This window comes from Suillus fuscotomentosus (assembly GCF_016647785.1).
Source record: "Suillus fuscotomentosus strain FC203 chromosome Unknown F5891scaffold_18, whole genome shotgun sequence".
NCBI lineage: Eukaryota > Fungi > Basidiomycota > Agaricomycetes > Boletales > Suillaceae > Suillus > Suillus fuscotomentosus.
Window position 1 is genome coordinate 153,452 of NW_024539530.1, and position 24,608 is coordinate 178,059.

The 24,608-nt window shown below is 46.7% G+C and overlaps 8 protein-coding genes across 8 annotated transcripts; 6 read left to right on the top strand and 2 right to left on the bottom strand.

Annotated features, from left to right (window-relative positions):
• Positions 1–334: 334 nt before the first annotated feature.
• F5891DRAFT_949410 (NAD(P)-binding protein) lies at positions 335–1,592 on the bottom strand (the record flags this gene model as incomplete). Its single annotated transcript, XM_041374875.1, is given in 7 exon segments — positions 335–445; positions 574–677; positions 697–871; positions 974–1,071; positions 1,125–1,186; positions 1,241–1,315; positions 1,363–1,592. Coding segments are annotated over 7 exon segments (855 nt in total), but the record flags the coding sequence as incomplete, so codon positions are not given.
• Positions 1,593–4,989: 3,397 nt separating this feature from the next.
• On the top strand, positions 4,990–7,063 carry F5891DRAFT_174513 (TFIIE alpha subunit-domain-containing protein). Its single transcript, XM_041370787.1, has 7 exons — positions 4,990–5,189; positions 5,266–5,361; positions 5,415–5,556; positions 5,616–5,857; positions 5,911–6,335; positions 6,391–6,669; positions 6,731–7,063. The coding sequence occupies exons 1-7, from the start codon at positions 5,077–5,079 to the stop codon at positions 6,835–6,837; spliced, it is 1,404 nt and encodes a 467-aa protein (XP_041227696.1). The 5' UTR covers positions 4,990–5,076; the 3' UTR covers positions 6,838–7,063.
• A 69-nt stretch (positions 7,064–7,132) lies between these two features.
• F5891DRAFT_174839 (uncharacterized protein) lies at positions 7,133–9,193 on the top strand. Its single transcript, XM_041370789.1, has 5 exons — positions 7,133–7,339; positions 7,400–7,934; positions 7,991–8,019; positions 8,067–8,331; positions 8,386–9,193. The coding sequence occupies exons 1-5, from the start codon at positions 7,271–7,273 to the stop codon at positions 8,961–8,963; spliced, it is 1,476 nt and encodes a 491-aa protein (XP_041227697.1). The 5' UTR covers positions 7,133–7,270; the 3' UTR covers positions 8,964–9,193.
• A 502-nt stretch (positions 9,194–9,695) lies between these two features.
• On the top strand, positions 9,696–11,227 carry F5891DRAFT_174803 (NADP-dependent oxidoreductase domain-containing protein). The gene is made up of 7 exons (XM_041370788.1): positions 9,696–9,937; positions 9,989–10,237; positions 10,289–10,414; positions 10,463–10,550; positions 10,605–10,795; positions 10,853–10,888; positions 10,941–11,227. Exons 1-7 carry the CDS (start codon positions 9,877–9,879, stop codon positions 11,072–11,074), a joined length of 885 nt encoding a protein of 294 aa, XP_041227698.1. The 5' UTR covers positions 9,696–9,876; the 3' UTR covers positions 11,075–11,227.
• A 14-nt stretch (positions 11,228–11,241) lies between these two features.
• Positions 11,242–13,486, top strand: F5891DRAFT_1277218 (uncharacterized protein; the record flags this gene model as incomplete). The annotated part of the gene is made up of 4 exons (XM_041370258.1): positions 11,242–11,482; positions 11,534–11,616; positions 13,149–13,413; positions 13,460–13,486. Exons 1-4 carry the CDS (start codon positions 11,348–11,350, stop codon positions 13,484–13,486), a joined length of 510 nt encoding a protein of 169 aa, XP_041227699.1. The 5' UTR covers positions 11,242–11,347.
• A 1,774-nt stretch (positions 13,487–15,260) lies between these two features.
• Positions 15,261–15,667, bottom strand: F5891DRAFT_1277219 (uncharacterized protein; the record flags this gene model as incomplete). The annotated part of the gene is made up of 2 exons (XM_041370259.1): positions 15,261–15,554; positions 15,605–15,667. 2 exons carry the CDS (start codon positions 15,665–15,667, stop codon positions 15,261–15,263), a joined length of 357 nt encoding a protein of 118 aa, XP_041227700.1.
• A 350-nt stretch (positions 15,668–16,017) lies between these two features.
• On the top strand, positions 16,018–18,999 carry F5891DRAFT_1024823 (uncharacterized protein). The gene is made up of 9 exons (XM_041361344.1): positions 16,018–16,433; positions 16,499–17,278; positions 17,327–17,531; positions 17,583–17,753; positions 17,805–17,881; positions 17,929–17,997; positions 18,049–18,111; positions 18,165–18,767; positions 18,825–18,999. The coding sequence occupies exons 1-8, from the start codon at positions 16,155–16,157 to the stop codon at positions 18,582–18,584; spliced, it is 2,064 nt and encodes a 687-aa protein (XP_041227701.1). The 5' UTR covers positions 16,018–16,154; the 3' UTR covers positions 18,585–18,767; positions 18,825–18,999.
• Positions 19,000–22,048: 3,049 nt separating this feature from the next.
• On the top strand, positions 22,049–24,537 carry F5891DRAFT_1163540 (uncharacterized protein; the record flags this gene model as incomplete). The annotated part of the gene is made up of 4 exons (XM_041365323.1): positions 22,049–23,688; positions 23,742–24,085; positions 24,139–24,188; positions 24,250–24,537. Exons 1-4 carry the CDS (start codon positions 22,256–22,258, stop codon positions 24,535–24,537), a joined length of 2,115 nt encoding a protein of 704 aa, XP_041227702.1. The 5' UTR covers positions 22,049–22,255.
• Between the last annotated feature and the right edge of the window lie 71 nt (positions 24,538–24,608).

The window sequence follows — 24,608 nt, forward strand, 5'->3', positions numbered from 1 at the left end:
GGGATTCGGAACTAACTTTGAACTGCTTCTGATCAACCCGACATATGTTGGACGTTGAGTTCCTAACCCGATGTCAAGTCGGCTACGACGGCATCTTGTGCCATATTTTTACACCCCTCTAACCGAATCATGCTTACTTGAGCGTTCATTCGACTGTTCGGGTGTAAGGATACTTGCGTGCACAATCAATGTCACATTAGTATTGGATGTCATTTGACTTGCGTGGGTGTAATCGAGCCTATGCGCTAGTGCAGGCTAAATCATAGATTGGTCTTGAGAACGAATCAACAAGGACTCAAGGAGTGCAAAAAACGATCTTTGTTCGAAATGAAATTCAAGCATATCTGCCTTTAATTTCCTGAGAAAATTCCTCCGTAGTATGGAACTTCACTCCTAAATTGATTAATCGTGGGCCAGGGATAACGGTACCCGGGTATAGTCCAAACTCGGACAGAAAATCGTATCATCAAAATCTATCAGCATCAAGGTTTTAATCCTGCTGAACGATACCAATCATTTCCTGTGCAACATGTGAGTACATGTACTGTATCAGAGAAGAAAGTATATACGAACCTGTATTCCAGTGGTCGCGGAGGACACAAATGATACTGGCTTCCCCAGCGCTGACGGTAGCAGGAAGATTGAATCAACAAATTCCTGGGTTTTGATCACATACCCTGCTGAAAAACTTTGCACTGAAGGCATAGAACGTGCGGGAGATAACCTCTGATTCAGGATCTTTGTAGTGCTTGAGAAGCGCTAATGCGCACTGGTTAAGGCCCCGCTCGAACCACGTAAAATACTCAGGGGTTTGAGCGTCGTGTCTGGCCACGGTTAGCTCAAGGCGATCACAGGCGCAAGAGTATTGTACCTGCCACAAAGTTTGCATCAGCTATGCGCAAGTAGGCTTTATGGTAGGATATCTTACTTCCAAAGATTCTCCGAAAACCAGCCTTGAATGATGGGCGTCAACTACTCGAAAGACGCTAAGAATGAAAAATTGCTTACCGGTATATAAGATAGAATGGGGTATGCCAGATTCTCGGAGATAGTCATCTACGTTGGCTTTGTCTGACAATTTGATAATTAAACCATGCCGCTTCGCTGGACAAATGAAGACCTACTATCGAAGTGGTAAACATTTGCATACTTCCCATTGGATACCCTTGTACAGTGCGGAAGAGAACTGCGGAAGGCACGCATCGAGGCCAAAGTTACAAGAGGGAATGGCGGAATTCACCTCCAAATGAAGTACTTAACATCCGTTGCTTTATCAGCGTCAACGTCTTGCCAGGTAGCATTTCGCTGTTGTGACCTTGAGCGAAGTTCTTGGGATCATAATAGTCGGTGACCTGTTAAAACAGGTAGTAATCAGTCATGCCTTTGGAGGAAATGGAGGAAACTCCATAGACGGTCTCAACACCGGACAGGGCTTGCTTCAACGAGCCAATGTCCCATAAATCGGCTTGAGCGACCTCGGCACCGAGATTCTTCAGCTTCAACGCCTTCTCCGAACTGCAGTTTCGAGTTATTGCACGCGGTATGAATGTACCATCTGCTAGTAAGGTTTGTACGACGGATAAGCCTGATGATTGAAGTAGGGAATGGGGGATGTTTTATTCTGTTCTGCACCTTGAGACCTTAAGTAGCCATTCTCAGTTTGTTTATGCCCTGTTGTAACACACCGTCAGGCGAAGTATTCTTATCCGGTAATTGAGGTGGTAGTGAGGTCCTCGCACTATAATGTATTCAATGGCGAGTTCCTTGATGCCAGGTATCAGCGCTTCAGCGGCGACCGGTGGCGCTACGAATAGGGTCACCATCCACAAGAGGCGGGCAGACTTGTTCGCGCAGATCTGAGAGAAAAGGGCATCCGAGTCGGAATCCACAAAATTATTAAGATCTTGCAATCTAACCAAGCCAGTATACGTGATAACCCGTTGGGGCAAGGATGATAAGATCGATCTCCCCACACAAGTGACGTATGTTGTGGCGAACTTCAGAGACCAGAACCATCTGTAATGAGTCAAAACACAAATAGCTAGCAATGTCGTTTACCACTGTGCACGCCGCAAAGCTTACTGCATGTTCAAAGTTAGTTTGTCCATACCAAGTATCACTCACCGCGCCAAATTTCGTGCGGGTTCTCTGGCTAGCAACCAGAATGACTGCTAACGTTAACAGGATTGCTCTGACGAGGCAGTAAAGGCTTAACGGCGGCCACTTCTGGTTTGCAGTGTGATAGCACACAATGATCCTTCTTTGAATGGGAAAGGCTTGTAAAGCGTTTCGCGTGCAATGTGCATTGGTAACAAGGTCGTTTACTAGTCGTGCTGAGTCGGCAGCATATACAACTTCAAATGCGGTGCCGTTCACGATAGTACCCAAAGCATATCGGAGTCCAGCTGACATATGAGTATGAAGTTAAAGTGTGAAGATTTCTGAACCGCACAGTACTGATATCGCCTATGTTTTACGTTTAGCCTTGACGTTGCACTGCATACATAGATAGATTTAAACGCCAGTCGTTCCAAGGACGGTGATGAGACACGTAACAAGAAACCGAAGCACCTGTCCAGTGACTCCAGTCTGCAACCACCGGTGGGCAAACAAAAAAAAGTCACAGTCACAGACCAGCTGGTCACGACTCACTAGTCACCAACTGGAACTTTCCTGGTGCCAGGTGTTCAAGTGATGGCCTGCGCAATAGTACTGGTTTGCAAATCAAATTCGACTGATTATATATCCAGCACGGAAGTACCGTTATACACCAACATCTCCCACTCGCTCACCCCCATCTCTCAAATATGACCGTAATTTTCAATGATCCCAGTTGGTGGCCAACAATCAATTCAAATATTAAGTTCAGCTATTGGACAGGTTCGTCACATCAAGATGTCTAGTTCTAACATTGACTCGCAGTTTCGCAGTTGCTGCCGGCGTCATAGTAGTATATGATTGGGGTGAGCGGAATAGTGTTCGATAACTGCTGATATTCTCATAATGTTTCTAGTACTAACACTGGGACAAGAGGTAAGTCGATGTTATGTCGGAGCAGTCAACTCGCTGAGAATGGTGTCATAGATTGAACTGATATGGGTGAGTGACAAATTCCCGTATCAGAAGAATACAATAAAATCGCGACAGAGGCAACGCTGGTCTCTCATGACTGTGCTATATTTGGTTGTTCGTACCTTTTATGTTATATCATTAGCGTGGCTGGCAGGTTATACTAACTCCAATATGCTTTAGGTACGTTATACTGGAATACTATATTCTGTGTATGTGTCGAGACCAACAACTTACCACCGTGCTAATCGCTCATTTCTGACAATTAGTGTCAATGTTCTGCGTATGTCTCAAATGTGATGTGTCCGATCCCTTTGACTCAGGCTGGCGGCACATAGAAGATTTGCCATTGGTCTCGCTGACGGATGCAGTGAGTATTACACAATCATCTCATTCCTACGCTCATATTTAGTGGTGAGCGAGATTCTGACCATTGAACTTGGCTCAACATAATATCTCAATAGGTGTAAGTCGGAGCTTTTGATACCAACATATGGAGGGTGTTCACTAATTGAGTTTTTTAGGTAATATTATGAATTACGCTCTGAATGGGACAAGTGCGGTCATATATGCCATGTTGGGTAGTAAGTTACCCAGCTGCAATACCTCTGTGATATTGACTCGACTAAAACATGGTGCAAGTCATCATGATTGCTCGCTTACATGCCATGTATCTAGGATCTAGAATGATGCTCATTTTTCTTGTTGTTATCTTTTTGGCTGTAATCATTGCTTACACAGTAACTGGATCAATAGCAATCAAGGCCACCGTAACAGGTAAGCTTTACTTGTTCACTTGAAGAACACAGCTCATTGGACAAACACCAGGGGAGCTAGTGCTCTATGGCACGTACATGTGCTATTCCGAAGGGGGCAACCAACTTCTGTATTTGATGTATTGGATGGTCTACACTGTCTGGGAGGTCCTCGCACTGTGTATTTCAGTCTGGATTGCCGTAAAACACTTCCGTGACCTGCGACGACTCCGCCAATCGATAGGATCGACAACCGGGGACTTTTTCAGAGTGCTGATAAGATCTCACGTGCTTTATTTTGCAAGGTGAGCTTGCAATGTGAATGTGGTTATCTTTTTCTTAAGTTTCGCACATGCTAGCTTTGTTTGCGTCTCTTGCTTCAAGCTTGCTGTTCACTCTGCAGAGCTCATGGTGCGCCGACCTGTCGCTGATGTCTGCTTGTAACCACTGCTAATCATTTCCGTAGAATACACATTTTATGGGATTTCAGATACTTAGTGGTGCTTCTAACATTCTACTGTCCATGCAGATGTTTGTGCTGGGACCACGCCTCCTCCTTAGCGTTCGAGAATACTACGCCACACTCGTGGCCAACTCCGACGCAGAAACTAGCATGAATTCGATTGTCTTCCAGGAGCGTGTACTTATACTAACTAGTAGTACTGTGTAGGGAAATGCTTCGCGAGTGGGATGCAGGGAGGAGAAACTGGGTCGATGATCCGTCGAGGTGTTTATTTAACATATAACGTTTCAAAGTATATTTTGAAAGTTCTATGTAGCTACTTCGTGTCAGCGATGTACAAAATTTATTGTTCTGCAATACTCACTTTCACGTTGGGTGACATGCGTGTTTGGTCGAATGGTTTGAGCATCTCTCTCCATGATGATCGTGCGATCTGTCCATTAGGCAGGAGAAGTCGTGCCTAACGTAGAGACAGTGCGAAAAGGAACATGCACTTCTCGATCATTAATTGGAGGCTCCATGCATGTGGTAGATTAATAGTTTATCCTGTATAATTATCAGCCAGCTTCGTCTATCTCACCGCAAATTGGACCAAGACGTGAACATGTGCCAGTGTGTCGAATTACTTACTATCAAGATGGTGGTGACATTAGCAACAAGAGCTACTGTCAAGTTGCTGTATAACTCGCTCCACTCGCTTATTAAGCATTTGTTTGAGCTCTTGAGTCAGCCTTCTAAGAATCTTCAGCTCACTCGCGGTCGCAGACTCCAGAGGGCTTAAACAGCACTATGGCGACCAAAGAAGACCAAGAGTCGCTACGTCTTCTTGTCCAACATGTCTCCCGAGGATTCTATGAACCAAAGTTCACTATCATCATGGACCAGCTAGCCCGTCATCCGGTGTAAGTATCTAGAATGTGGATGAAACAGAGCCCGTTAACCTCTCAACCACGATGTGTACCACTAATTTGGCACCAGTCTCAAGGATGATGACCTGGCCGGGCGGATGGGCCTTCAGGCGAAAGAATTGAATAAACTTATGGCTGTTTTAGGGAACGACCGCCTGGTGCAAGTGTAGGTGTAGTCATGATTATTTCTCCGCAATCATATCTGATTTTACCCTGAAGGTACCGCCAAAATGAGCTCAAGGAAGGGGCTCAGAGGTCTGTCGGAAGACAGTACTATTACATCGACTACAAGCACTTTTGCGATGTCGTTAAATGGCGCATCGCAGAAATGCGGAGAATCATTGACTCGGGTCTCCGTAATGTCGGTCTAGACTCTTTTTTCTTTCTGTCACTCACTAAAACAAATGGTTCTGTTTAAAGGAACTTGACAACAAAGGTTATATTTGTCCGCAGTGTAGCAAGTCGTACACAACATTAGAAGTTGATAAGCTAATGGATTTTTCGAGAGGAATATTTGTGTGCGAGGATTGCCGCGCAGAAGTTGTGGAGAACGAGAACGCGGAGAACGTCAGGGGGAGTCAGGACCGGATGCAGAGGTTCAACCACCAGATGCGTTTTGTTGTCGAAGGATTGAGAAAAACAGAGTCTATGGTTCTTCCAGCGTGCGTATCTCAGTACATCAATCACATATCCTTCCTGACGCAGTATGTTGTAGGCTCGATGTTCCCACTTGGGTCAAAAATAATGTTGGTGATGTTGAAAAGCAAAAGGCTGGCCAGGTGTCAGGTTTGAAAATAGCAGGATCTGGGCCTGGTGGGAGACAAGAAGATGGTGTTGGCATAGTCATGTCAATGGACAAAGACGAAGCAACGAGACGGCAGGAACGAGATGCCGAGGCAGCGGCAAAACGACAGCAAAACGCTCTGCCAGCATGGCATTTGAAGAGTACTATCACCGGAGATCTGACAGCTCTTGGCATGCAGGAGAGTGCGCGTGCTGTGGCGAGAGAAGGCGAGGGTCTGCCAGTATCCAGTGACGACTCTCTGAAAGGGCTTGGAACTATCGGCACTCTACCGCGTCTACTTCAACTAACGGCGGTGACGGAAGATGTGAAACCAGAAATCAACCAAGAGATGGATTGTATGTCGTTTGCGATATGAATTCTCTATCATTATGACGATCTAACGGTATACAGATTACGATCAGTACTATGCCTCGTTGGCGGCCTCTAATGCAGTTTCCTCTCAGAATACGCCCAGATCTGGCCTCGGAAGCGAAGAGTTGGAAGAGGATGATCAAAAACCCTCTGTGCAGTACCTAGATTCCCTAAATGATTACAGGAAGCGGTCCCGATCAAAGGAGGACGAGGGTGCTGCGGCAACAAAGTTGCCCAAAATCGATGTCCCAGAACTAGAACCAGATATCACTGATTCTATGATGGAAGTAAACGGGGTGGATGATACCCCTGTATTAGGTGGGTTTTCGTTCTCTACATCAAGGATTTTAGTATCCTCATCATTGTGCCGCCTTCGCAGTTAACGGTGTCTTGAAACCATTTTCGGAAGTCACTGATGAAGATACCGAACTTATGACACCCGACGAGTATACCGCTTACTACGAAGTTTTGCAGTCGCGGTCGTAGACCTAATTTATTTAAGCTACCCTGGATTTAAGTGGTCGATGAAGGGAAACACTATAATTTGTTGTACTGATCCAAGATAATAAATGCATTCTCGTGTATGATGTACTGCCAGCGTTCGAGTTGGTCACACCTTCCTTGCATTAGTCGAACTACTTCAGACCGTGTAAAGAAGACTTCAGTAGGGCCTGTCCCCAATACAACTTGTTACTTTGGTATGGTCTACATACTCCGAGCTTCAAGCTTCAAGTTCAACACGTGATCGAGTCGTACCTGAGCCCTGAGCCCGGGAGCATAATTCGTGACCAGCATTCACCAGAACGTTTAAACTTTGACAGTGATTTGTGACCTCTCCGCGACAACCCAACCTTGAGGAAAACGCGCCCTCATGTACTAGAGCACATCTGAAGCTCACGAGTTCGATAGCGAGTCAACCATGGACTGTAACGTTTTCAATCCAGTCGATTTGCCTTGCGGTCGTACTATTGAGAACAGGCTGGTGAAGGTAGTGTTTCCGTCTACATAATTCGAAGACAGTTGTTTAAAACAGATTCTATTGTCATAGACAGCTATGTACGAGCATATGGCAAATTTCTCTGGTGGCCCACCAAACGAATTCCACTATGGCTTATACTCAGAATGGGCAAAGCATGGCTGGGGAATGATTCTCACTGGAAATGTCCAGGTCTCACCTCAGCATCTGACCTTGGGCCGTGACATCGTTGTACCACCCACACTTGATGCAGAGGACGTCAAACCCTTCAAGAAGTTGGCGGAAGTTATCCATGGAGCTGTCGATGGCACGCGCTCCCTGGCTATCATGCAGCTATCACACGCTGGACGCCAATCAGCGAATTTTATTGGTGGTCGACTGCCTTTTGTTCCACCACTGGCCCCCAGTTCTGTCCGTGTTGGGGCAAGACATGATGAAAATCGTGGAGGGGGCGCAATATCTAACCTGATATTTCATGCGTTGTTCCAAGTTCCTACGGAGATGACCGCACTGGACATTCTCCATGTCCAATCCAGCTTCGTGCGAGGCGCTCTCTTGGCGTACAAATCAGGCTTCGATGGAATCCAGCTTCATGCTGCCCATGGATGTGAGTCGACATGATATTTGTGTTGATGTATCTGGGTCGAATTGAACTATCTGCAGATTTACTGGCACAGTTCATGAGCCCTAAGGTGTGGCCACTGTGTACTTCCAAAAGTTAACTACAATTACGCGTCAGAGTAATATTCGGAACGACAAATATTCAGTAGCACCGGAAAACGCCACTCGCATGCTGTCCGAGATAATTGAAGCTATCCGCAAGGTGGTGCCGACTACTTTCATAATCGGAATCAAAATCAACTCGGCTGACTACGTAACTTCTGGAAACACCGAGGAAATATCTCAGGAAAGCGAACGACGTGTCCTGGATCACATTCGCACCATTGCAAGTTGGGGTGTCATCGACTTTATCGAGATTAGTGGAGGAGATTACGAAAAGCCCGGTATGGGAGCATATAAGGAGAATGTTCCCCAGTCTAACCCGATCTCTTACTCAGACTTTATGGCATGCAGTGGATCTCGAAAACTAGACCGCCAAGCCTTCTTTGCGCAATTTTCACGGACAGTCATGAAGGACCTTCACCGATCGCCTGTCCCTTTCTCTTCCGTCCCACTCATTCTACTGACTGGCGGCCTCCGTTCCCACTCTCACCTACAAGCTGCCTTGATGTCGAGGCACGCCGACTTGCTAGGCATCGGAAGATGCGCTGTCCTCTGTCCCGACCTACCCAAGATCCTACGATTACAGCTACGAAATAACAAATCTTCTAGCACTTGGGTTGATAAACCCTTTACACGGGAACCAGAAGCAGTGTTCAGAGCTTCTAAATGGGTACCAAGTGTAAAGCTCATTGGCAGCGGCGTCGGGACTGCATGGTATACCACTAGAATGAGGGACATTGCTATCTCCCAGATCAAGAACCCTAGAGCAGAACCACCCGCGGACTACAACAGAGGAGGATTAATCGCTGTGTTCACGATGTGGGCTTGGTTCGACTCTAGAATAGCCCCGATTTGGGTCCTAGGAATACTCATGGTCCTTGTTGTCACGGCCGGGTTTTCTTGTCAGCAATAAAAATGGCGTCATTGGTACACCGGGCTGATCGGGACGTTCATGCCAGTGCGGCCTCCGAGCAGGGTAGGAGGGCCGAAGGCAACTTGGCGCTCCATTGCTTATTCCCAAGGTAGTAGCCAATTCCCACCAATTGTCACATCCCAGCTAGGAGACACTGGAGAAAATCGTACATTTCATAGGACGGACTGCTCATCACTATTCGATATGTATTTGAGTTAAGCAATTTGATGCAGGACTCTGACTAGCTGAACAGGTTGATCTGAAAAGTAATTCACATCAGCTTGTCATTCTCAAATATCATTCCGATGTATCTCCGCGCGCGACGTCATCAAAAGAGTTGTGCTGATTCAACCTCTTTTTTTTATCCAATTTTATGTCCATTGAGAGTGAGAACTCTCTGGAGGACAGTACTAACTAGTCTTGGAGCCCCGTGCTCCGTGGCTTTCTCCAAATCCCGAAATGCAGTGGTGTAGGGTGTACCCCCATGCGTTAGTCTGCCGTTCTTGGATTCAACCATTAATGTTCTCATTTCTGATCTCGCCTTTTCATACTTGTGCCAAACCAGTCATGGATGATCATATTCTTGGAAGCCTCGTTATCTTGCTAATACAGTCAGCACTTCTGGGGATGCGACCCTGTGTTGTCTGGCCGGGGCTTTCTCGGTTTCCCCGGCTGCAAGTAGAACCGTCAAGGTGATAAGAGGTGATAAGCCCCTTGGAGACACTCGTCACATCCGTATTGTTGTTCGCAAAGCATGCGCTTTTCGGCACATGTGGTCCGTTGAAGGCATGAGGTGAAGGTCGTGACTCTCGCGATTGTCACTGCTTGGTAAATATAGCTCTGAAGAGGGCTATAAAGTTAGGGCGTGCCAGGCCATCAGCCTGTCAATTGATTCTTGTATATTGCTATCAGCATGCCTGCAACAACATCGGTCAAACTCAACACTGGAGCAGTTATGCCCACGGTCGGTCTTGGTGAGCACAGCCGAAAGGCGAACCATCTCATGTACTGAACGTTGAATATAGGCACATGGAAGTCCAAGCCCGGCCAAGTCGAACATGCTGTTGAATTCGCCCTGAAGAATGGATACAAGCATATCGACACTGCCGCTGGATACCAGAACGAAACAGAAGTCGGACAGGGGATCAAGGCGTCTGGTCTGCCAAGAGACCAAATGTTTCTGACTACGAAGCTTGATAATACCGACCAGAGGCATCCGGCAAAAGCTCTTGAAGCATCACTCAAGAAACTTGATACTACTTATCTAGACCTCTGTAAGCGGCAGCCCGTTGGCCGATCTTAACGAGGACTAATTCCTAGAGCAGGGCTCATGCACTGGCCAGCTCCCATGACAAAAGATGGCCAGGCGGACAAGGGACACGACTGGTTGGACACCTGGAAAGCTATGGAAGACCTATACCTTGCTCACCCAGAGAAACTGAAGGCTATTGGTCAGTGGCCCAACCTCGTGTGCTATCTTTGTACTAAGAATGCATCAGGTGTTTCCAATTTCTCCGTGGAGTACTTTGAACGTTTATTGAAAGTTGCACGCGTCGTACCGGCCGTGAACCAGATTGAGCTCCACCCGTAAGTCGAATGAATTTGTTTTTGAGTACTTTGATTGTGAATCATTGCTCGTAGTTCGTGTCCTCAAGATGACGTCGTCGAGTACTGCCAGAACAGGGGAATCGTGATGACAGCTTATTCTCCATTGGGATCCGACAATTCCCCCTTGTTGAAAAACGAGACTGTTACAAAAATTGCAGCGAAGTATGATGTGCAACCTGCCAATGTGTTGATATCCCTTCATGCAAACAAGCCCATGCACACCGGTACGTAGTCTTCATGAACATTTTTTATAAAGAAATCGGTTCTCAATGATATAACAGTGCTTCCCAAATCCGTGACCAACGAGCGTATCTTGAGTGAGGTGTTATTTCATCATTAATTCTGGCTGTTATTCATTATTATCCTCAGACAATGCGAAGATCATAGATTTGACTCCTGAAGAGATTGGCGAGCTTCATGATATTGATAAAACACATCATTTCCGTGCTTGTCACCCTTCTTGGACAGGCTTCGGTGGTCTTGGATTCCCTGATTGCAAATAGATTTATGGGTAGTCGATGTGTAGACGCAGGGGGTGGGCCTGCAAGACGACTTGGAACTTGACGGGTAAATAAATGTATTACTTTTCGTGATCTCGACACTATTCACCTGAGCAGCTACTGCGAACATTACGGTTTAGTATCCCATCCGCAAAATGGCACTGATATGTCTCTGCCATTGGTTTTGGTTTTTTAATATTTTATGGTCCGACTCGACTAGACTAGCAGTGACTCGAGGTGAATTTCAAGCTATCCTCCCATCTATGAAGACGCTGCATGCAGATACTCCACTTCCAAAGAGCAACTGAACTCTACCATAGACTCGATACTCGCGCCTGTATGTTTCTGTACCTGTACATGACAATGCCTGCTGCATACCTCAAACATTTGCGTTCCCGGCGCTCGACTGAGGTGAGGTATCCTCCATTGACTCGTACTTATAACATTACTCACGCTACGTAGAGAATCTGCTTGCTCTGTATCCGCGTGGACTTTGTATGGATCCTTGACGACGTTGACGTTGGGTTGCAATACCGAGCAGAAAAGTGTGTCAGTTAATGGATTGAATCCTATGGTTGGCAGTTTTTTCTTCCCGGGGTTTCTCAGGGGATTTGTCGAGCGTTTCAAGGGAAACGATTGATCACCTTGCGCAATAACTCGCAAACAAAATCGTGGTCATCCATTCTGCAAAGGTGGGAGAGAGTGCCACTAGATCAACATTTCATACCTCACTTTTATGACTGTTCTAGCGCTCTCATGCGGGTATGAGACTTGTCTTCAGCCATTCCGAGCGCTTTTTTCATACAAAGTATTATCATTCAGAGTAAATTTATTGGCATAGTTGAGTAGGAGTTTGGATAACAAGGGTGACTAGTACTGTTGCATGGCTGTGCGGAAACGCTTTGAATATCAATGTGATAAGGCGGACTTATGTAAGCATAACAGCATACTGGTATACCGGTGGGCTGCGACTCGAATTATCGTCAAGATGGTAAGTAGGTAAAAATGAGTACTGAGAAACTATGCACAAGGAATAAACCATCCCAGTGCACCTCCTACATAATGGAATCATAGGTACATGTGGCAGAAACTGTCAAGCTTTTATGATCTGAAACATGATTCTGAATACAATCAAAGATATAACTATAGCATCGGAATCACCCACACCGACTAATGCATTCCTTAATCTTCATCAAGTGTAAAGCACTGAATGACCGCACTGGCTGGAATGAACCCAACACATAGATATTCATATTTGTTCATTGCTTCACGTTTGATATGTGCGCCGGTATATTCAACAAGATCGCACATCCAGTACACATCTTCTCTTTCCAGCTGCGAGCTGTCGATCTTAGCAATCGAAACAGCCGAACCTCTCATGTTCAACAGAGTCAAAGCAAAATCGAGAGCCCTCCCGCGTGAGGATGTCACAGATATAAAGGGAGTTCGACGTCGATTACTCCAATCCATATGCAATTCTAATTGATGCCAGGCATTCCGATGGTCGCGGTCGTAGACAGCATAAGGTATGCTGGCCACAAAGGCGCCAGAATGATTCAACTTGGAACAAGACTGCTCATCAAACACTCGGTAGAGATATCGTGGGAGCTCTGTCTCGTCTTTAGACATCTGAATAATTGAGAACGCACGACAAACACACAGCACGAAGAAAATTTGTTGGTAGGATGTTCAGTGAGTGTGGGAACCGAACCTGACTTGGACCCGTGACGCTGAATTTATACGTTTACAACTCATTACATAATTGTTGGGGCAAACTTTTGCCGCCAGTGAAATTTCATTCGAAAGATAATCCAAAGTACTTGCTCTGAACGCTCTGGGCTAGGTCTGGAATGGTCTAGCTAGGTCCAGATCTGCTTTTAATCGAAATCTTGCAAGAGGTAAAACATTGAAACCCCCGGTGTGTGAAGAGGCGTGGCTATTTTGACTGTACAATTGTTCTCTTTCTGACAGATTATGGCAACGCTACCTCGAGCCATAAATCAACCTCTATAGTTTCGGGCAACGATACGTGTCCACGTTCTGACACTCCCTTTGACGTTGGAATAATCTCTTCCAGTGCATGGACAGAGCATTTGGAGTGCTACTCATTATCAGACGATGAGCCTGAGCCGGCAGATGAACATCATGAACTGCAGCCTGTCGAAGAGCCCGTCAAAGCAGCTCGTGCGCTCTACCAGTTTGAAGGAAAGGCTGAATTCAGGGAACTGACCGTCGAGGCTGGAGATGAACTGAACATTTTGAAGGAAGAAGTTGGAGATGGCTGGAGTATGGTGAGAGTGAGCTCTGGTGAAATAGGACTGTTACCTCAGACATATTACACGGTGAGTACTGATCATACTAATCGCTCGATGTTCATACGCTTACTAGGACAGTAAAGCCAACCTTTACTTATAGCCCCAAATTATTGGCCTGCATACCTCAGACCTTTGCGTTCCTCGACTGAGGTGAGATATCCTCTATTGACTCGTACTTGTAACGTTACTCACGCTGTAGAAACAACAATACTGAGAGGAACAAAGAAATGCTCCTGACTGTATCTAAAAAGTTGTAGGTCGTGCGTTGCCTAGTCTGCGATACTTGAGATGGCAAGTGCATTCGACCCTAAAGGGGAAGCAGGTGCAGCGGAGATCTAGAGGTACGCGCTTCAGCGAAGCGCGAGAAAGCGCAGGTGCGCGCAAGGTATGAAGGCGCGGGAACGCGCGCGCGTATTAGCGCGAAGCACGGGAAAGCGCGCGCGTATTAGCGCGAAGCACGGGAAAGCGCGCGCGTGTAAGCGGAAATAAGAGAGACTAAACTTATGTGAAGATATAAGCAAGATAAAGGATGTGAGATGTGTTGTGCTAATGAATAGATTTCTACTGCGACTTTCTAAGTAGTAAGTACTAGGTAAAGTTGGGTGAAAAGTAAGGTAAATAATAGTATGTACTGCTGGCGCTTATATAGCGCGCCTAAGCGCGCTCATGCGGAGCCGAAGCGCTACCGAGTAGGTATGTAAAAATATATATGAGTGAGAAACTATGATAAAAATAAAGGTGGAACTATGCTAATAAAGGAAATGGAAATATACGCACTAGGGAGCTTGGTGGACAGTGGATGGATGCATCTGGATGGCTGGCGCTATAGGGCGCGCAAGCGCGGGAACGCGCGCGCGCGTATACATCGTGAAGCGCGGGAATGGTGCGCGCATGGCGCGCGTTGCGTGGGAAAGCTGCGCGTCATATAGGAATCACTGTGGATGGTACACAGAGTGATGCTGCGAGTTGGTGCTGTATACTCCCTAGTGTAAAGCGCCATATCACACTATGAGATGCACGAGTCTCTACAACGCTATGTAGAGAATTTGCTTGCTCTAGTAGATCCGCGTGGGCTTTATATAGATCTTTTGCAGTTGGGCTTGCAATACCGAACATAAAAGTGTGCCAGTTGATACATGCAAAGATTGCATGTAACAATTGGCAGACTTTTCTTTCCCAGGGTTTCTCAGGGGGTTTGTCGAGCGTTTCAAGGGAAACGATTGATCACTTTGCGCAACAACTCGCAAACAACATCGTGGTCATCCATTCTGCAAATGTGGGAGAGTGCTGCTAGATCAACATTTCATACCTCACTTTAATGACTGTTCTGGCGCTCTCATGCGGGTATGAGACTTATCTTCAGCCATTGCGAGCGCTTTTTCTCATACAGAGTATCATCATTCATAGAGTAAATTTATAAGGATAGTTGAGTAGGAGTTTGGATGGATTTCTGAGATGAAGAGGGTGGGCGTTAACGTTAGATAACAAGGGTGCCGGTGACTGTTGCATGGCTCCGCAGAAGCGCTTTGAATATGGTGCCTACTATCATTGTGATAAGCCGGACTTGAGCTTAAGCTTCATCGAAATATTGTTGATTGATCCATCACTGGCCCTTACTATCAAAATCAGAGGTAAGCATCTTGGTATACCAATGGGCTGCGACTCGAATTATCGTCAAGATGGTAAGTAGGTATTAACGAGTACTGAGAAACTATGCGCAAGGAATAAACCATCCCAGTGCACCTCCTACATAATGGAATCATGCCACCGTTATGTACATGTTGCAGAAGCTGTTAAGATCTGAAACATGATTCTGAATACAACCAAAGATAGAACTACAACATTAGACTCACCTACACTGACTGATGGATTCCTTAATTGCCGTCGTCGTCGTCGTCGTCATCATCGTCGTCGTCATCGTCGTTGTCATCGTCGTTGTCATCGCCAAGTGTAAAGCATTGAATGACTGCGTTGGCTGGAATGAGGCCAACACATAGAAATTCATGTTTGTTCATTGCTTCACGTTTGATATATGCGCCGGTATATTCAACAAGGTCGCACATCCAGTACACATTCGTGCCTTCTCTTTCGAGCCGCGAGCTGTCGATCTTCGCAATTGAAACAGCCTGACTTCCCATGTTCAACAGAGTCAAAGCAAATTCAAGAGCCTTTGCTCGTGAACACGTCACAGATATAAAGGGAGTTCGACGTCAATTACTCCAATCCATATGCCGTTCCAATTGACCTCGGGCATTCCGATGGTCGCGGTCGTAGACAGCATAAGGTATGCTGGCCACAAAGGCGCCAGAATGATTTAACTGGGAACAAGACTGTTCATCAAACACTCGGTAGAAATATTGTGGGAGTGTCACGTCGTCTTCAGACATCTGGATTATTATTAGATAATTGAGAACGCACGACAAAGATACACGTACGGTACCTTGTGAATACGAAGAAAATTTGTGGTATGGTGTGTCCAGTGAGTGTGGTAGTAACTGGGGAAAATGAACGTTGAGCTTATCCAATTATATTCTGACTGGAATACACAATATGGGTCCATACTTTTATGTAAGTTCTCGAAGCTAGCGCAGACACTGCTCATTATTGAATATTGAATATTGAAGAGGCGTGGCTATTTTGACTGTACAATTGTTCTTCCCTTATTTGTTCCGGCGACGCTACCTCGAGTCATCAAACTAACCTTAGACTCATCTATAGTTTCGGGCAACGATACACGTCCACGTTCTGACACTCCCTTCGACGCCGGAATGATCACTTCCAGTGCATGGACGGAGCATTTGGAATGTCACTCATTATCAGACGACCAGCCTGAGCCAGCAGATGAACATCATGAACTGCAGCCTGTCGAAGAGCCCGTCAAAGCAGCTCGTGCGCTCTACAAGTTTGAAGGACAGGCTGAATCCAGGGAACTGACCGTCGAGGCTGGAGATGAACTGAACATTTTAAAGGAGGAGGCCGGAGATGGCTGGAGTTTGGTGAGAGTGAGCTCTGGTGAAATAGGACTGTTACCTCAGACATATTACACGGTGAGTACTGATCATACTGATCGCTCGATGTTCGTACGTTTATCTGGCTTATGCTGTCCGTGAAGTGCACGACTAGTTTTCTTTCTGCACCGTTAGCCGTCCATGGGAGAAACGAGCCACCTATCAGCACGATCACTCCACAAGCATATTTCCAGCATCAGTCAAAGCCACTTTCTATCGTCCCTCAGGATACCGGTGAATGGACGAACCCTCTCCCAAGTTTCAGGCAAAGCCTTCTTAGAGGCAAGACTTTGAACCGGTTCTCCGGGTTCGTGACAAGCGGTGCAGAAGAGTGGGTTCTCGAAGGCTACGTCGATCCAGTCACTCCAAGTTCATCCTCTTCACACCAGCGGATCTCTACGGAAGACTCCATCAACGATGATAATAGGCTCAGTAGACTTGGGCTGGGGGAAGCAGACAGGCACTATGTTGACGCTGGCCCTGCGTGGCAATCTAAAGTTCCAAAGTTTCGAGTCTTGGTTCACTCACCTTCGAAGCGCACGTCGGGCCTTTCAGGAGCATATACCATGTATAGTGTCACTTCACTGTTTTCTTCGGCTACAGATGAATCATATGATCCATACATCCCACCGATCTCTCCTGCCCGCATCACAGTTCAACGACGGTTTTCTCACTTCATCGTGTTACACACTTCGCTAACTAGACGTCTTCCTGGTATTGCACTCCCACCACTTCCTGAGAAACAGTATGCTGGACGGTTCAGTGCTGATTTTGTCGAAGCTCGTAGAGGCGAACTCGAGAGGTATATTGGGTGTATTGTGAAGCACCCTGTTGCACGATATGCCGAAGTTGTCACATCTTTTCTTGGTTGCGAAAATGATGCGGTGAGCGAAAATGATGGGTTCACTTTTGCTTTTTAACCCATGTCCAAGGATTGGAAACGGATTATGCCCCAATTACTTTCAATGCCTGCGGCTGGGCCTTCATTCTTCGCACATGTTTTTCATCCCGCATTCAACGTAGACTTGGACGATGCCACAGAAGTAATCGATCGCTTCAGTCGTCACACCCTTGCAGTGGGCAAGAGCACGCAGAGCTTGAGAAACGTTTTTGGTCGCATTCGTGAAGTGAGACTAGGTGAGTACGGGCGTCAGTTGTGCCAAATTATCATCACAACGTGCTTTCCAGAGATGTCGAAAGCCGAACGATTGTTGTCGTACTCATTATTGTCGCTGATCACGTCGACACCTTTGTCTTCTACTCCCCCGGGGATTAACGAAGATCCGGGGGACACCCCTCAACAGAGAAACGGCCTCTTGAACGAAGAGGGAGCTTGGTGTTGGCGTGAAGGCTGCCAAGGTGCTCACGTGAATTTCTGGAGTTCATGACTAACTGAGACATGACTCGAAGATTGTCTAAAGCTCACAAAAGCGATGCAGAAAACATCAGATGGTCTGCAGATTGTTGCAGACCTGTATGACGATCATGTCTGTGTCATGTTCCTTATGAAGACTTGTACTAACCACAGACGAAGGCCCGGCGTACCCAGCTTGCAACTCACGACACCTTCAAGAGCGTTGCTCATCCATACCAATTGTATGAGGTATCTTGGATTGTTCGATCACTGTCTTTGCCCTGAGTGTGATCGTTTCAGGGAATTGTTGAAACCCACCAATCTACTGTTTCACGATATAAAGATGCTCTCAAATCTGGAAAGGTCGGGACGTTTACGATTTTTGTGGAAGACAATGGCTTGATACATATGTCCAGTCAAACGATGAGATGGCCGCACGCTGCGAAACTGTCTTGAACACTACGATGGCTGAGATGGACACATATCATGACCAGAAAGTGGAAAACTTTAGCACCATAACAAGGGAGTATCTAGATGGAGAGATACACTTTTACGAACAGGTCCTGCACAAGTTGAAGGCAGCCCGGCGCACCTTCGACGCTCCGCGTTTTGACGAGCTGAGCAGGTCACCTCGTCAACCTTCAAGATATGAGCGGGATTTAGAGGCCCCGAAGCTGAATCCTCCACCACTGCCACAGCCCTGTCCTCATGTCTATGACTCAGCGTCTACTATGAGGCCAGTGAATACGGCAATACACAAGGGGATCGGAGCGCTACTAGGAAAGTCCCAGCCTGGTAGGAAAGGGAGTCTTTTGGGAAGAATGTGGGCTGAATAAAGTACCTGATGCGGTATAAAAGCTGTTACTGTCATTTCAGGACGTTGCGTGGCTGACTTCGTTGCATCTAGAATGTTATCAGCGATTTCCGACACAAAATCGGGTCGACTTACATGAAACTCTCAATTCTTTATAGCCACTGTTTTCAATCGATTTGGAGACGTTCCGTCTATACCACAAAATGTACGTCTAGGGTCGCGTCTTATTTTTCTTCTTAACTGATGTCTGATCCTCCCTCAGTGGTTTTGTTTAAAAGGTGCCTTGTCGTTTGGCTCGCGTCCTCGAAGAACACTGCCCTCCTGGTGGCGAGCTCCATGCCGTCCGAGACGATCTAAATTACTATGATACTCTTTACTACCTTCAATGTCATCTTGTATGTTTGAAACACTCGAAAACTGTGGCACGTGGCTCAAAGTCTCTCTTGCCTTGCATTTTCCTGTGCGACCTGTTGCTCTTCCACCTTTTAGCAGGGGACTCCAACAGAATCTCTTGGTTGATGCCTCATTAGTAGTTTGATAGGTATGCTTGAGGTCTTCTGACTAGCAAAACTCCAATTCTCCAATTCTGCAGTCCCCACTCAGCAGACCTCATCTCCTTGCCATGCTCATTCGTGATAGAGGCATACGTTGATCCAGGAGTCCGCGCGATTCATTCCTTTTCATTCTCCGTGGCCCAGATAGAGGACAACGCATCTGAGCACCAATGAGTTAGCAGCCATCTGGGCTTCACGCTTCGCACTAACTTCATTATCTGTGTGCTCAGATAGCGGAACTGCGCAAACGCGTAGAATTTCTTGTCTCGGCAATTTATACTGATTCTCATTGTATTTTACTATCGGGCGTCAAGGACTGCTGGCAGTTGGATCATTTCGACTGGTCACATGGTGCAAGTGTAGCTACAGTAATAATAAAGAAACAGGTCTGCCTAGACCTTTCAAATATACTTTGAAACACTATATGTTAAATAAATATCTCGACGGATCCTCGACCCGGTTTCTTCTCCCTGCAGACCACTGGCTAAGGATTTCGCTACACAGTACTACTAGTTGGTATAAGTACACGCTCCTGGAAGACAATCGAATTCATGCTAATTTCTGCATCGGAGTTGGCCACGAGTGTAGCGTGGTATTCTCGAACGCTAAGGATGAGGCGTGGTCCCAGCACAAACATCTGCATGGACTGTGAAATTTGAGAAGCATCAACAAGTATCTGAATTCCCATAGATTGTGTATTCTACAGAAATGATTAGCAGTGGTGACAGGCAGACGTCAGCGACAGGTCGGCGCACCATGAGCTCTGCAGAGCTAATAGCAAACTCGAGGCAAGAGACCCAAACAAAGCTAGCACGTGCGAAACTTGAGAAAAAGATGACCGCATTCACATTACAAGCTCACCTTGCAAAATAAAGCACGTGAGATCTTGTCAGCACTCTGAAACAGTCCCCGGTTGTCGGTCCTATCGATCGGCGGAGTCGTCCCAGGTCACGGAAGTGTTTTACGGCTATCCAGACTGAAAGACACAGTGCGAGGATCTCCCAGACAGCGTAGACCATCCAAAACATTAAATACGCAAGTTGGTCGCCCCCTTCAGGTTCGTCGTCGCACATGTACGTGCCAGAGAGCATTAGCTCCTCTGGTGTTTGTGCAATGAGCTGCGTTCTTCAAGTCAACAAGTAAAGCTTACCCGCTACACTGTCCCTGGTCGCCATTGTTCCGATTACTGCGCAAACAATGGTAACAGCCAAAAAGATAACAACAAGAAAAATGAGCATCATTCTGGATCCCAGATACATGGCATATAAGCGAGCAATCATGATGACTTGCATTGTATTTTAGTCGAGTCAATATCACAGAGGTATTGCAGCTGGGAAACTTACCACCCAACATGATATATATGACCCCATTTGTCCCATTCTGAGCGCGATTCATAAGATTGCCTAAAACACTCAATTAGTGAACACCCTCGTGCTGGTATCAAAAGCTCCGACTTACACCTATTGAGATATTATGTTGAGCCAAGTTCAATGGTCAGAATCTCACTCGCCACTAAATACTGTGAGCGTAGGAATGAGATGATTGTGTAATACTCACTGTATCCGTCAGTGAAACCAATGGTGAATATCCTATGTGCCGCCAGCCTGAGTCAAAAGGATCGAACACAGCACATATGAGACGTACCCAGAACAATGATACTAATTGTCAGAAATGAGCGATTAGCACGGTGATAAATTGTTGGTCTCGACACATACACAGAATACGGTATTCCAGTATAGCGTACCTGAAACATACTGAAGTTAGTATAACCTGCCAACCACACTAATGATATAACATAAGGTACGAACAACCAAATACAGCACAGTCATGAGGGACCAGCGTTGCTTCTGTCGCGAATTTGTTGTATTCTTCTGTTTTCTTCTGATACGGGAATTTGTCACTCACCCATATCAGTTCAATCTATGACACCGTTCTCAGCGAGTTGACTGCTCCGACGATAACATCGACCTACCTCTTGTCCCAGTGTTAGTACTAGAAATATTACAGTGAGAATATCAACAGTTGTCGAACACTATTCCGCTCACCCCAATCATATACTACCACGACGCCGGCAGCAACTGCGAAACTGCGAGTCAATGTTAGAACTAGACATCTTGATGTGACGAACCTGTCCAATAGCTGAAAATCATATTTGAATTGATTGTTGGCCACCAACTGGGATCATTGGAAATTACGGTCATATTTGAGAGATGGGGGTGAGCGAGTGGGAGATGTTGGTGGTGTATAACGGTACTTCCGTGCTGAATATATAATCAGTCGAATTTGATTTGCAAACCAGTACTATTGCGCAGGCCGCCATCACTTGAACACCAGGAAAGTTCCAGTCGCTTGAGAGTGATCCCGAGCCTAACTTAAGGTGATGCTGGTAACTTACATAAGCATTTCCGACGTGATTTTGTGCAGCACACTCCCGGAGAGGCTGAGTCCGATGCCGTAACAGCGGCAATAAGTAATAGACTTTGAATAGAGACTTGAAGATATTAAATGGACTGAATTCCAATGTAAATAATGGTACAGGTATGCTACCGGTCCTTGTTTCTGTTCCGTGCTGTGCTCGTACTATGACATTAAGTACTCCTGTGACTCCTACAACAGCCCTCCAATTACTCATACGGCTCAACAAGGGCCATTCTGCGGTATAGCACCAGAGAAATCAACCGAAAAACCGTGATACAGAGTGGGTCAAGATGGAGCAAATATATCTCACCACCCACTAATAACTATCATTGACATTATTCAATGCATCGTGCACTTGATGTTATGCATGGTGATACCCAGTGAAAAGTCGCAAGAGCCGCTGGAGAGAGAGCCAGCGAGGCTCAGTGTCAAGATCATTGAGATCATTTTCTATGTATTACTAGTACTACTACTAAGTAGAAGGTGGACATCATTGCTTTAGCCTTTAGAACCGTTTTTCCAACTTGATTCTGACTCTCAGAGATCCGAGCGCTGAGCGTAAATGACCGGTTGCGGAGTACTGCCACATCATTAAGCAAACCACATCGCGCGCCTCTATCCAACGTCCATCATACGTTGATGTTTGTGCTTCTAATCGCAATAGACCAGCTGACAGACATTAGCATTAGATCTATAGACTCATCACGGCCTAGGTTCAAAAATGCCGACCGTTGCACCCCTCCCAACATATCCTCCTGCAAGTGCCAGAAAGTCCTTATCAGCCTCCCAGCTCGCAACTTTCCATAGCAACTTATCAAACGCCCTCTCTGAAATCCTTGCACTACCTCCCGCAAGACGAGATACCCTTGCCACCCGTAGTTTTCTGTTCAGCTACGTTAATAACGTTGCCCATCAAACCTTGCAATCTCTCATCTGGGATGCTCCACCGTATACGGACAATCATGTACACGCACGCGTCCTGTTCCTCGCGGAAAAGCTAGCTATCGTACCCTCTTGCTTCGATGTGAAGGCACTCCTTGACATCGCCATCGCATACTTTCCTTACCCAACCCGTGTCCGTGCCCTTTTCGCTACAGCCCTCGCTAGCACACCAAACCTTGCTACTGTATTTACCTCAGATATGGTTCCTGTGCTCACCACTCTTCTCGAACCATCCCGCTCTGCCGGTTTATACGGCCTTCGCAAAACCTCACGCTGCTTTCTCAGTCTGCTCTCTGGTTGTCCACCCGAACTCGTGCGTCCATTCGCGAGGGACCACGACTTCATGATAGGACTTGCACAAGCTTACGAAGAAGGACTCGCTGCACTAGCACGTTCGTACGGTGGAATGCGCACAGACGTCGGCATACGTGAGCTGGATGACTGGGAGCGCATTTGGCTCGAAACCAAAGTCGACCTCATAGACAGTTTTCAAGTTATCATCACAACCATGCTCCAAGACCTCTCAGTCGCATCCGGCACAGCGTTGGCAGCAGAGTCAGAGCGGACGTTTAGCATTATATTTGCACTATTGAACCTCCCACCCCCACTAGCAGTACAAACGGGTGGCACTGCTACTAGCACTGCTGCTCCATTCCTCAACCGATCGTTGATAGCCGACTATCAGCACTCGTATGACTTGTCTAGCACTCTTGCATCTGCTCTACGCCGTGCTGCACGTGAAGATGCCCGAGTTGACCTGCTCGAGTCCACCCTTCGTTCCTTCGATATTGAGTCTTCCGCCGCTGGGACAAAAGATCCTGGAGCACTCAAGCTGATCATCAAATCATCTGGCATCCCGCCTGGCACCTCTGCTTCTGGGAAGGCCAAGTCTTCAAGCAAGGGCAAAACTAAAGCAGGCCGCCCTGAACCTGAGCCGCATGATCTCGACGTGGAGATCTTGCAGGTCATGGATATTTTCCCAAACCAATCGCCCGAGTATATCCGGGGGCTCCTCACGCAGTCTGTGTTCAAGAATGCAGAGAAGGTTATTGAAGCACTATTGGAGGGCACTGCGGGTGCAGTGCCCTCTGCTGCAGAGGATGTCGGTGCGAACAAAAGTGCCCATACTGTACCCAATGAGCCTATTGAGAGAAAGAACGTGTTTGACGACGAGGTATTAGATATTACCAAGATACACGTGGGGAAGAAAAAGTATGGAGCGATATTCCTTTGTATATCCTGTCACTCACTATTCTGCTCTGTAGTCAAGATGAGGCATCAATGCTCAGGGACAGAGCAGCCACCGAGCAAATGAAAGCTGACATTCTTCGACGTGCAGAGGCCATGTATGACGAAGAGGAAGATGAAGACAGCGGCAAGGCTGCCGAAGTCGATCATGATCTCGACTTTGGAAACGAGGTGAAGGTTATTGGTGATGGAGAGGCTAGCAGCGAGGGCGAAAACGATGGCGACGAGGATGGGGTACCGCCGTCGAAAGTCACTCCAGAGACTGTTTTGGAGCTTGCGTATATCCGTGATCCGGAGCTGTTTGCTAGAGATGCTAATACACGGAGGTCGAAAGCACGCAGTGAACTCAAAACACAGACCGGCGAGTCTTCACTTGTTCTCATTAGTGGCTGCATTGCTGAGTTAACATATAAGGCTGGTCCGATGAGCAAATTGAGGGATGGAGGATTATGCTGGAACGTAGTGTATGTTATCATTATCTGCGTTGACTGGTCGGTACTGATACTCTCATCACCCTGCATCCAGCCAAACAAAGACGAGATCTTAGAGAAACACGAGTTTTCAGGGAATAGGCTAGTAGATTTGTCAACGACCGGAAACGCAGGTGGTTCTGGGTCATCGTCCCGTGGTGGAGATCACGGAAGAGGCAGGGGTGCGCGCGGAGCAGGGAGAGGAAGGGGGCGCGGCCGAGGGTCTGGAGATGGTGGTGATGCGAGAGAGCGAGCATCGAAAGACAAGCACAAAGCTAGCAGGGGGAACCACAATCGGAAAAGGGGACATGACAAGAAGATGGCCAAAGCCGGTCCATCTTAATGCATAGGGGCGATGGATGGAGTATAATTTTCCTGATTTATGTGATGCAGTGCGGTAAAATACAACGAGAA

Excerpts from the sequence above, each read along its gene's own strand:
- F5891DRAFT_174513 (XM_041370787.1), top strand. The coding sequence starts at position 5,077 with ATGGCGACCAAAGAAGACCAAGAGTCGCTACGTCTTCTTGTCCAACAT. Across the intron at positions 5,362-5,414 it reads AACGACCGCCTGGTGCAAGT|GTACCGCCAAAATGAGCTCA; the intron begins GTAGGTGTAGTC and ends TTTACCCTGAAG. Across the intron at positions 6,336-6,390 it reads AATCAACCAAGAGATGGATT|ATTACGATCAGTACTATGCC; the intron begins GTATGTCGTTTG and ends AACGGTATACAG.
- F5891DRAFT_174839 (XM_041370789.1), top strand. The coding sequence starts at position 7,271 with ATGGACTGTAACGTTTTCAATCCAGTCGATTTGCCTTGCGGTCGTACT. Across the intron at positions 7,340-7,399 it reads TTGAGAACAGGCTGGTGAAG|ACAGCTATGTACGAGCATAT; the intron begins GTAGTGTTTCCG and ends CTATTGTCATAG. Across the intron at positions 8,332-8,385 it reads AGGAGATTACGAAAAGCCCG|ACTTTATGGCATGCAGTGGA; the intron begins GTATGGGAGCAT and ends TCTCTTACTCAG.
- F5891DRAFT_174803 (XM_041370788.1), top strand. The coding sequence starts at position 9,877 with ATGCCTGCAACAACATCGGTCAAACTCAACACTGGAGCAGTTATGCCC. Across the intron at positions 10,415-10,462 it reads AGAGAAACTGAAGGCTATTG|GTGTTTCCAATTTCTCCGTG; the intron begins GTCAGTGGCCCA and ends AGAATGCATCAG. Across the intron at positions 10,551-10,604 it reads AACCAGATTGAGCTCCACCC|TTCGTGTCCTCAAGATGACG; the intron begins GTAAGTCGAATG and ends CATTGCTCGTAG.
- F5891DRAFT_1024823 (XM_041361344.1), top strand. The coding sequence starts at position 16,155 with ATGATCACTTCCAGTGCATGGACGGAGCATTTGGAATGTCACTCATTA. Across the intron at positions 17,279-17,326 it reads TTGGTTGCGAAAATGATGCG|GATTGGAAACGGATTATGCC; the intron begins GTGAGCGAAAAT and ends CCCATGTCCAAG. Across the intron at positions 17,882-17,928 it reads CAGACCTGTATGACGATCAT|GCCCGGCGTACCCAGCTTGC; the intron begins GTCTGTGTCATG and ends CCACAGACGAAG.